Source organism: Trichechus manatus, unplaced genomic scaffold (assembly GCF_000243295.1).
Source record: "Trichechus manatus latirostris isolate Lorelei unplaced genomic scaffold, TriManLat1.0 scaffold00063, whole genome shotgun sequence".
Taxonomy (NCBI): Eukaryota; Metazoa; Chordata; class Mammalia; order Sirenia; family Trichechidae; genus Trichechus; species Trichechus manatus.
Window position 1 is genome coordinate 13621308 of NW_004443999.1, and position 12016 is coordinate 13633323.

Here is a 12016-nt window from a genome sequence, read left to right on the forward strand (position 1 = left end):
TGCAATAAAATATTATAAATAAATAAATAAATAAAAAGGTCAGTAGACCCAACAGCCTGCTTAAAACCAATAGTTCTCAATCCTGGCTGTGATTAAATTGAATTTAATGATGTCTAAGCCCAACCCCAGATGAATTAATTTAAATCTCCGGGGATGGGGCTCAGGCATCAGTATATTTTAAGTCCTTGGGTGATTCTAAGTTGCAAACAAGGTTAAGGGTCACTGCTATGAGTGGAATTATTCACTTAATCTCACTCCCTCCTTCCCCCTCTCCCAACAAGCTCCATGTGTGCATAGACTTTGAGCTTGAGACTCCCTGGGCATCCCAGCCTCCTTACAGTCATCTCTGATTCCCGTTTTGTGCTGTGGTTTCCTTTCTCAGTCTGATGCTTCTTCGTTTTCTTTTTAGGAATTCCTCAAATTATCCAGTCCTTTGGTGACATCTGCTCTTTACAGTGCTGTCTTAGGTTTATTCTTTTTAACAAATATTTGTTTTGGAGTGAATTAAGTAACTTTGGAAAAGGAAATTTTGACCATATACCTTAAGACGAAGGACAAAAAGAACTACACACAAATATTGCACCCTAGTCTGTAAATTTGTTTTTCACAAGACAATTGGTTAGCAATTCTGAAACTGAGTGTGTTCTAGGATTGAGCAAACCAGAAATTTATTGTGAATAATGACAGGTTCCTCACCTTTCGAGAAAGGAATTACAAATAAAGGCTAAGATGAACCCTGTGGTGCTGGATTGGAATTGGGGATATCAATATGACACCTAGTCTTTGATATATATGCCATAAAATAGACAGATAAATAGATACCCATGTATGTATACACACATGTACTTCTTAGCTCTCTCTGCTGATAGGGCCTAGTAGCAATTACCATATCTAGCTTCTAACTCTTGATTTCTAAATTTCATCCTCCTAAATAAAAGGAGAAAGCCCTGGTGGTGCAGTGGTTTAAACATTCAACTGCTAACCGAAAGGTTGGCAGTTTGAACCCACCAACCGTTCCATAGGAGAAAGATGTGGCAGTCTGCTTCCATAAGGATTTACAGCCTTGGAAACCCTGTGGGGCAGTTCTACTCTGTCCTACAGGGTCACTATGAGTCAGAATTAACTCCAGGGCACACAACAACAACAAATAAAAGGAAGGAGGTCTCCTAGGAGAAATGGCAATTTTAGGGCGAGGGCAGGGAAAATACAGGTGAGCCTAGAATATCCTGTGAGAAGGTATGGAACTGCTCGAAAATTGTTGGGAACAGGTCGAAAGGACACAGAAGTAAACACGAGGAGGCTAACAATGACCAAATCTGGAACAATCTGAGCAAAAAAATAAACGATAATAGTAGTTAATTGTAACCTGTAGAATAAAACAGTATTCAGGAGTACATACTGATATAAATAAATAATTGAATTTAATAATTCAAGCAGAAGGAAAGTCCTTCCTTATAATGTGGTTGTTGTTAGTTGCCGTCCAGTGGGTTCCGACTCTTAGTGACCCTGTGTTCAACAGAATGAAACACTGCCTGGTCCTGCACCATCCTCAAAATCATTGCTATGTTTGAACCCATTGTTGCAGCCACTGTGTCACTCCGTCTCATTGAAGGTCTTCCTCTTTTTCACTGACCCTCTACTTTACCAAGCATGTTGTTCTTCTCCAGGAATTGGTCCCTCCTGATATGTCCAAAGTATGTGTCTTAGGCTGGGTTCTCTAGAGAAGCAAAACCAGTAAAGTGTATAAATGTATATATAGAGAGAGATTATATCAAGGAAACAGCTCACGTGATTGTAGAGGCTAGAAAGTCCCAAGTCCGTGGATCAGGGTAGAGGCCTCTCCCAAGTCACACAGCTGCAGAAGCCAGCAAGCCCAAGATAGGCAGGTTGGAGAGCAGGGCTCCCGCTCACAGGCTGTGCAGATCAACGAATCCCAAGTTCGGCAGATAAGCTGACATCTCAAGTCCCAAGAACGGGAGATGAGATGACAGGAAGCAGCCACAGGATCCAGAGAGAGCAAAAAGCCAGAATGTCTGTTTATATACAGATGCAGGCCACACCCCCAAGGACACTCCCTTTCATCTGAGTGGCTACTCACAGTATATTCAATCATGGGAGTGATTACGTTAAAACATTGAGAATCATGGCGCAGCCAAGTTGACACACAATCTTAACCATCACAGTATGTAAAATGAAGTCTTGCCATCCTTGCTTCTAAGAAGCATTCTAGCTATACTTCTTTCAAGACATGTTTGTTCATTCTTCTGGCAGTCCATGGTATATTCAATATTCTTCTACATCCCCGTAATTTGAAGGCATCAGTTCTTCTTCGGTTCTTATTCATTGTCCAGCTTTTGCATGCATATGAGGCAACTGAAAATAACATGGCTTGGGTCACGTGCACCTTAGTTGTCAAAGTGACATCTTTGCTTTTCAACACTTTAAAGAGGTCATTTGCAGCAGATTTGCCCAATGCAATGTGTCGTTTAATTTCTTCACTGCTGCTTCCATGGGCATTGATTGTGGATCCAAGTAAAATGAAATCCTTGACAATTTCAATATTTTTTCCATTTATCATGATGTTGCTTATTGGTCAGTTGCGAGAGTTTTGTTTTCTTTTCGTTAAGGTGTAATCCATACTGAAGGCCGTAGTCTTTGATCTTCATCAGTAAGTGCTTCAAGTCCTCTTTGCTTTCCACAAGCAAAGTTGTGTCATCTGCATATCGCAGATTGTTAATGAATCTTCCTAAAGCTGTATTCTTCTTCATAAAGTCTAGTCATACAGTCTTCACAATAGAATCTTAATAAATGTGGAAGGAATGAGGAAATAAAAAAAATCACCGTTTCATAAACACCACAACAATAACTATTGCAGGCAAGAATCATCAATGAGTGCTAAAATTGGTGGGCAAAAGTTTATTGAGAAACAAGATACTTGCATAGTCTCAAAGTGTCTCCTCACATGATACCTATGAACTGCAAAGGGAAAAATAGTAATTCTACGCGAGAGTAAACTGGCAGATACCACCAATCAAGTGATCCAAGTTAACACCACCAGCAGTGGGACTTAGGAACATCATGTTGTTCCTGTTGTGACTCACTTAGAAGGACACACATCATGCCTGTGATATTCTCACTTGAACACAATCTGGAGGACATATCAGGAGAAGACTTAATTGAGGGCATTCTACAAAACACTTCTTTTTCGAAGTGTCAAGGTCCTGAAAGACAAGAAATGAATAAAGAACTGTCCTAGTTTAGTGGACATTATGGAGAAATGACAACCAAATGCAGTGTGCAATATTAGAGTCCTGGCCCAGGAAAAGGACGTTAGTGGGACAACTGGTTAAATCTGAATAAGAGCAGTTAATAGTACTCTATCAATGTTAACTTCTTGGTTTTGATCATGGCACTGTGGATGTAAGATGTTATCATACTAATGGTATTTCATCCCCTTTTTTTATACATGTTGCGTATCACCAGGGTACAGCTATACCATTTTCTAATTGTTTATGGTTGGAATACAAGAATTGAATTTAGTATAATAGTGTAACTCAATACCTAAAAGAACTTTCTTATTAGTTTTTGTTGCTTTTCAGTTGATTCTCCTGGCTTTTCATTTGATCTGCTAATAATGATAATTTTTTCCCTTTCTTTTATGCAGTTATGTCCCTTTTATTTATTCATTTTTTTTACTTTAATACATTACCTAGCATGTTGAGAAAAGTGTTAAATAACTATGTTGATAGAGACATGTGAGTTTTCCTGACTTTACCAAGAATACCACTAGTGCTTCATGGTTAACATTATGGAAGTTTCTTTGAGAAAAATATTCTTTTGCATATTAAGGAAGTAACCTTCTATTTTAGCTTATGAAGACTTACTTTTTAAAGTAATGATGGATGCCAGAATAAATCAAAGTATTTTTGCCACTCTGACCCAACAAAACAATAAATTATAGTAATAAATCCAAACCAAACCCATTGCCATGGAGTTGATTCCAACTCATGGCAATAGCATTGTATTACAGAGTAGAACTGCTCCATGGGATTTTCTTGGCTGTAATCTTTCTGGGCTGAAACCTACCTACTATTGTGAGGATGGCACAGGACCAGGCAAAATTTCCTTCAGTTATACATGGGGTCGCTATGAGTTGGAACCAACTCGGTGACACCTAACAACAACAATCTTTATGAGAGCAGATCACCGGGCCTTTCCTCCACGGCACCTCAGGGTGGGTTTGAACCACAAACCTTTTGGTTAGTAGTTGACCACAAACCATTTGCACCAGCCAGGGACCCTTAATTATATTAACGTTGTTATTATTGTTGTAAGATGTGGTCAAGTTGATTTTCGACTCATAGCAACCCCGTGTGTTACAGAGTAGTGCTTCTCCATAGTTTTCTAGGCTGTAATCTTTATGGGAACAGATCACCAGGTCTTTCTCCCATGGTGCAGCTGGGTATGTTCGAACTGGCAACTTTCCAGTTAGCAGCTGAGCACTTAACCATTGCACCACCAGGGCTAGATTTCCTAATAGTATATGTTTCTTTCACTCCTGGCATCATATTAATGAGATTGATTTGCTAATATTCAATGTAAGATTTTCTTGTGTATATCCTTAAAAGAGATCGGTCTATAGGTGGAGATTTTGTGCCTTCTTTGTCATGTTTTCATACTGGGATTATGCTAGCTTGACAAAAGTAACCTAGTGTCTTTCTATTTTATTCTCTGGAGCTGTTTGAATAGTGTAGGCATTATCTATTACTGGGAGGTTTAAAAGATTTCATCCTCTAGATGTCTGGAGTAGGCACTGTTTTCAGAGAAGGTAATTCTTTGACAGTTTTTAAATTTCAATCAGGTTTGACAACTTTTTAAAGTTTCCTACTAACTCTTGAGTTTCTATTAATATTTTCCTGGAGAATCTTCCATATCAGTTTTTTGGATTAAGTACTAAAAGTTATCCCTTATAATTTTTAAATCTCTTCCATGTGTGTATTTTGGCATCTTAAAAGATCAGCCCTTTATTTCAGGTGGTCTCTATTTTGGGGGTGAAGCTGGATTGGCTGGAGGTTTTCTCAGTCCAGTTCTATCTACCTCATAGATATCAAACATGTTGTCTCTAATACCTGATTTGAGATCTCCTTATAAATCGATTTACAAACATCAAGGTGCTTTAGTGGGGAGTTTGTAAAGAATGTGTTGGAGTCAAATATCAGCTTAAACAGGCACTAGAGCTCTCTGAAAGATGCAATTGCCCAAAGCAGAATTTTGGGCAACAGGAAATATTGACATACATTTCAGAAGCTTATCAGAGCAGCTTACAGTTTATGGCTGCAAGCAGAAGTGAAAGAAGGAAACATTTTAGTTCCCTCAAAAAAAGATACAGAACAACTCATGCTAGAAGGAAGTTTTTACATTTAAGACTCAAATTTGTAATTAATATGGAATAATGGTTATCAACCATTCAACATGTTATTTCTCCAGTGTTTTCTTCTTTACTCATAGCTGTTCTGGACAGGAATATTACGTAAATTATTTCATTTTTAAATATTTCATTTCTGGAAAATCTGAGCCCAGAACTTTTTAGAAAAATTGTATGGTTCAGAAAAAATGAAAATCAAGTTTTCTTTAATTAAAACACACATCTTGCCACCCAGCCATTTGAAACTTGTCCTTTTGCTCTTGTAGGTAAAATCCTGAATCTTCTACCTGAGGACTCTGTGACATCTACAACCAAGATGGTTCTGGTGAATGCCCTTTACTTTAAAGGGACGTGGGAGCATCCATTCTCATCTGAAAACACCACAGAAAAGCCTTTCAGAATAAACACGGTAGGTGCCTATTAAGGACCAGTATGGACTTTTATGTGGCATTGTAAAGGGAATTCTATTTTAAATCCACTTCTGAAATCAATTCTTATGAACTTTGGCTTGTACTAGGGAAAAGATGGCTGAGCTGAAATCCCCTGGGTCCTTCCACCTGTAAACTCCCCTTTCATCGTTTCTCTCTGAATATAGACTACCCACAGATGCTATCACTCAGCCCAGCTACAACCATGCGAGCTGGGTAGGGTAGTCATTGAGTTGGTTTCCTGGGTGAGAGCTACAAGGTGGCCGAATGACCACAGAGGCCCCGCAGGAGTTAGAAGAAGACCTGAACCGGAACCCAGTCTCTCACTATTAGTTCTGTTCTCGTTCTGCCAAACCAATACTATCTTCTACCAAACTCTTCCACTGCATATGTAAAAGAAATGAAAAATCTTAAATCTCAACATTTTCATTACGATTTCTCTGTGTGTTAGAACACAACACACTTGTTCCTGTAATGAGTAACGGGAGTCCACCAGAGCAAAAAGGAGAGGGATGAATATAAGGTTATAGACACATCTCATGGAATCCAAGGGCTGGGAAGTGGCTTGGTCTCAGGGCATGGTGGAAACACGGATTCAAATGTCAGGCTTCTTTCTTCATCTTTTCAACTGTTTCTCTCATCATTCTTCTCTCAGGCTAACGTCTAACTTTCTCTGCTCCCATTTGACAAGGACAGAATCTCACAGCACCTCCTCCCTGCTGTAGACCAGTCTAGCTAAGGTCGGATTCTGATAGATCCCATTGCAAACCCCAGGAAAGGAACTGGTTGGCCGAAGTTTGTTTGTGACGGTTGTTTAGTCCAGGGTGGCTCATATTTTATAAACAGTGTGCAGAGGAACTAACGCTGTAGTTGTTTGTCTGTCCACAATAGGCAGTTCTCAGAACATCAGTGGGGTAAGTGAGGAGAAGGACCTGGTCATATAATCCAATAGGTGTGAGCACACCTGGTTAACTAGAAATGAGCTGGATATGTATCTGGCTTAGTATATTCGTCAGGAATTTTCAGCTGCAAGTGACAGAAAAGCAAACTAGCTCTAGCGAAGTGAGGAACTATATTAGCACGTGTAGCTAAGAGGAACAGGGGAGTCCAGGAGCCAGATTTCTCGACTCTCAAAGCATCACCTCAGTTCTTGCTCTCACTCTCTCTCTTAGCTCCCTTTGTGTGTTGCTTTCGTTTTCTGCTACTAAAGATGGAATTTATCCTTAGGAACAGAGAATATGGCTACTATATTCAGGTATTTCAGCTTCACACTCTATAGACAGAGAAAGCGTGTGCCGCTAGCTCTAACAGAAAGATCCTGAGGAAGGCTCTGGCGGGTGCCATCCGTGTGCTCATCCCTGAGATGATCACAGCATCCTAGAGTTTTCAGAATGGATTCTGCAGGTCCAATGGCCACCACCTCAGCAGATGGGTGGGCTGAGATTGACACCGAGCCCCACATACGCTGGATAATATGTCTAAAACTTGTTGCCATCCAGCCGATTCCAACTCATAGCAACCCTATAGGACAGAGTAGAACTGCCCCAAAGGGTTTCCAAGGCTGTAAATCTTTACGGAAGCAGACTGCCACCTCTTTCTCCCGAGCAGTGGCTGGTAGGTTCAAACCGAGGGCTTAACCACTGCACCACCAGGGCTCCTTACATAAAACATCTACAACATCTGAATTGCGGTTTTTATGATACTATAATATTTTCTAAAATGTTTAAATATGAAATACAACTTACTCAATTTCTGAATCGTTGGCCCTTACATAGTTTGCATAAGATTATATATTCTTTTCAGTGTTTGATAGAATCCACCTTGATGTGATTTATAGAGGTTGCCATAAAAGTGGTAGAGACAGGAATTCCTAGATCCTTTGTTAGTAATGTTACCCAGTAGAATATATTTTTCCAGAAGGCAAGGTCTGGATAACTGTATTCAGCATTCAGCAGAGGGTCCCCAACTTCACCAGTGCCCCAGATAAATGCGAACCAATGATGATAAGGAATTAAGGATTTGATGGAATGTCTTTCCAATGACTTTGCTACCTATCTTTTTTAGACCACAAGTAAACCAGTGCAGATGATGTCGATGAAACAAAAACTTCCAGTATTTCACATAGAACAGCCGCAAGCCAAGGGCCTTCAACTTGACTATGAGAGCCATGACATTAGCCTTCTTATACTGCTGCCAGAAGACATCAGTGGACTGGAGCAGGTACAGATATCCATGAAGATGGTTCTAGTGTTCACCTGGCTGGGAAAAACTTAAGGGCATGGTCTCCCTGTTCTTCAATTCTCGTGGGGGAAGACAATCATCATAGTTTGAAGGCTAGGTACTTTACATTCACAATATCATTTACGCTTTACAAAACTCTGTAAGGTTGGTATTATTGTTCCTCAGAAAGCTTAAGTAATCTATCCACACTTCAAGCCCCAAGTGTTCACACATACAACAGATATCTATACTATCTGTCAGTTGCAAAGCTGTGGGGATTGATCATAGTAATTCTTTTGTCAGTCCAGTTCTTCTCCCTCTGAAGATCCTACCCGATCGGTGATTAATTCTTTAATCACTGACATTAATCTAGCCTTAGATATATAGTTTTAAAACATTAATTTCCTTTCAAAGCTTTTTCACATTTTTAAACAAGTAAACCTTCTTCAGGGCCCTGGGTGGTACAAACGGTTTGCACTTCACTACTAACCTAAAGGTTAACAGTTCAAACCCACCCAGATGTCACCAAAGAAAGGTCTAACATCTGCTTCTGTAAAGATTACAGCCAAGAAATCGCTATGAAGCAGTTCTTCTCTGTAACACGTGGGGTTACAATGGATTTGTTTTTTTTTTTTTTGGTTTTTTTCAAATGCTCTTCATGAGGCACAGTCTGTATCAGTACTGTTTTCAAGTACTGTTTATCTGCCGGACTTCTGTTAAGCCTGACAGAACTGTGGTCAGACCTTGTTTCTGAACCCTTTTCATGCCTAACCTGAACATTAGTCTCTCACGCAAGAGGGGACCTGTCTTTTTTGCAAAGTACCTAATTTTCATATGTGCTATACCTACACACTTAATACTTGTTCCCCTGGCCCTACTAGTGTGTAGAAAAGATTTCCACACTGTATCCTAGAACTTTTAAAACTGGAGAGGATGGTAAAAATAAGGACAAGTGTGAACATCAAACCCTTAGATTTAGTGTCTTTTTATGGTATGACCATCTTCCTGGGAGTGTGGGTTCCTGAGCTGAGGCTGTTGTCACATTATTGATGTACAACATCTATGATGCGTCATCGGAAGCCAACGTTTGGGACTAGAAAACTCTCAAAATGGCAGAAGAATGTGCTTTGAAGCTACCCACTGTCGTCGAGTCCATTGCAATTCATTTGGACCCTGTAGGACAGAGTAGAACTGCCCCATAGTATTTCCAAGGCTGTAAATCTTTACAGAAGCAGACTGCCACATCTTTCTCCCATGGAGTGGCTGTTTGATTCAAACTGCCCACCTTTCAGTGAGCAGCGAGGGCTTAACCACTACGCCACCAGGGCGCCCTGCTTTGAAGCTAACTTGTCATTAAAGAAATTGAACTTTCCCCCTCTTACATATACACACACACACACACATATATACAGATATATAGTTGTTATTTAAAAAATTTCAAATATAAAAAGCGAAAAAAAAGTCTGAAGCCCACCGTTGAAAGTCATTACTCTTAAGATTCGTGTATTTTCCTCTTTCCATTTTCATGTAGTTGCGATGATACAGGGAGAAAACATTATCTCTGATTTTGTTTCCATAGAACCGTCTCCTATGTTAACAAAACTAGTGCTTGTTTTGTGTCTGGCCATATGACTTGCCTTAAAAGTATACACTTCTGTGTAGACAACATCATTTATACTGATGTATTCGAGTATATAGTTGATGTCTTACACACTATCATAGAAGTACTTTTATTTCTAATCAAGATCTAATTCTCCTATATCCTGAGAACTATCACTCTGCAAAATAAAGACTCTGAAGGTCAACAGTGTGAACGATCTCACTACACAACCAGAGAATTTCCAAATGTTCTCCTGAGTAATGAAAAACAAATAAACAACAAACCAGTAGCTGTCGAGTTGATTCCGACTCCTGGAGACCACATGCATGTCACAGTAGCATGGTACTCCACAGGGTTTCCAATGGCTGATTTTCAGAAGATCTCCAGGCCTTTCTTCTGAGACACCTCGGGGTGGATTCACACTGCCAGCCTTTCAGTTAGTAGCCAAACACTTAACCATTTACATGACCCAGGGACTCACTCCAGGGTGATAGAAGTGATCATAGGTCATCCATGTAATACCTAGGATATATGTGTTTCTAACAGATCTCACTAAACCAGTATTTCTCATTCCAATTTGCAATCACTGACTCTTCTCCCTTGGTTCCAAACTCGCAGCTAGAAAAGGCCATCACCTATGAGAAGTTAAATGAGTGGACCAGTGAAGACATGATGGAGCTCTATGAAGTGCAGCTGTATCTTCCGAAATTCAAGCTGGAAGAGAGTTACGACCTCAAGTCAACCCTGAGCCGTATGGGCATAAGTGATGCCTTTAACCCTAGCAAAGCTGATTTCTCAGGGATGTCTGCAGAGAGATACCTATATCTATCCAATGTTTTCCACAAGTCTTTTGTGGAAATAAATGAGAAAGGCACAGAGGCTGCAGGTGGCTCTGGGAGTGAGGTGAGTGTCCGCATTCTGCTCCCCTCCATGGAATTCAACACAGACCACCCGTTCCTCTTCTTCATCAGGCACAACAAAACCAAGAGCATCCTCTTTTATGGAAGATTCTGCTCCCCCTAAGCCCTGCATCTCTCTCAGTGAACAAGACCATCTTACAGTATGAAAATGCCCCATAAGATGGAAAATCACAATTATAATAAACATTTCATCATCTGGGCCTTTTTTGGGCTCAAATATTAGTAAGTAAATCTTGCAATAATATATTCTAGAGATTCTGCTATATCTATACAGTTAGAGAGAACAACAGTTTTTATTTTTACCACTTAAACAACATTTTGTCTTAATGTGACTTTCATTTACACTTATTTTACATTTCACAAATACTATGTTAAATCAATTAAATGTCTTATAATTTTTGAGCTACCTGGTGACTGTATTATCATTGTTGCTTATCATATTTCATAGATACTATTAAGTGAAGAAAATCTTTACTGAGGCCTGATTTCTCCAGAATATGAAAATAACATATAGTTAAAGTCAATGTGATATTAATAAAAGTTTCTCAAGAATGTCATTTAATTGTTCATGAATCACCACTGTAAAGTCATATTGCCCTTTGCTGCTGACTATTTTAACAATCATTATGAAAACATTACTGGAGAAACCAGTGAACCCAAGAGAAGCCTGGAGTTCAGTTAGGAACAATGTAGCCATGTTGCCCTCTGAGTTTTCACAATTGTGTCATGCTAACGTGAGATGTGAGATGGGTAGACTCCACAAGAGATATCTTGGAAAACCCTCCTGTAGTATCTTTGCAACTTTCCTCTGATTCTAAGATTATGGCAAAATAAAAATTTTATTAAAGGTAATAATGAGTATGTGTAAATTCTTAGACACATTAAAAACCCTATTTTTAAAGATCAAGCTACAAGACTTAAACTTTATGTAAGTATGTGTGCTGTTGTAAGAAGGCAGGATGTTTCAGTGGCTTCTGGGATCAGAAGTTTTGTCTTATTTGGGCTTCAAAGAAGTGTGTGTGTGTGTGTGTGTGTGTGTGTGTGTGTATGGTAGCAAGCTTTTTAAATGAAGAGGCTTTAAATGAGGATTTTGGCTGACGTTATTTGTGGAGCTTCAGCAACCAGAGTCTAGTGCTGGCCGGTTACAACTTGATGTAGAGTCCTGGAGTGCACTGCAGCCTGGCGGGAATGGGCGCACTGCGCTGGGAACAATGGCCCCGGGAGGTCCGGCCCTGTGGTCTGCCACTGAAGGCAATGCCTGCGCGGTGCAGGCGGAGGCTGCGCCTTGGCACACAGCACAGGGGCGTGGAAGTCACCAGGAGTGGGAGACGGTACTGGGGACCACGACCTGTCCTGCCTCCTCAAGGACCTAGGCAAACACTAAGTTCCAGAATGAGGCCCAGATTTCATTGTTTGGTCCCTG

The 12016-nt window shown here is 40.0% G+C and overlaps 1 protein-coding gene across 3 annotated transcripts in view; it reads left to right on the forward strand.

Annotated features, from left to right (window-relative positions):
* SERPINB10 (serpin family B member 10) overlaps positions 1–11448 on the forward strand; it is a 23092-nt gene extending 11644 nt beyond the window's left edge. For 2 of the 3 annotated variants that reach the window (XM_023734016.1, XM_023734017.1), the window contains exons 6-8: positions 5692–5834; positions 7918–8073; positions 10292–10696. In XM_023734016.1, coding sequence (XP_023589784.1) covers positions 5692–5834; positions 7918–8073; positions 10292–10696 — 704 coding nt within the window. Of the gene's footprint in view, positions 1–5691; positions 5835–7917; positions 8074–10291 lie in introns of all 3 variants that reach the window. The other variant, XM_004379288.2, reaches the window with a different exon arrangement.
* Positions 11449–12016: the final 568 nt, after the last annotated feature.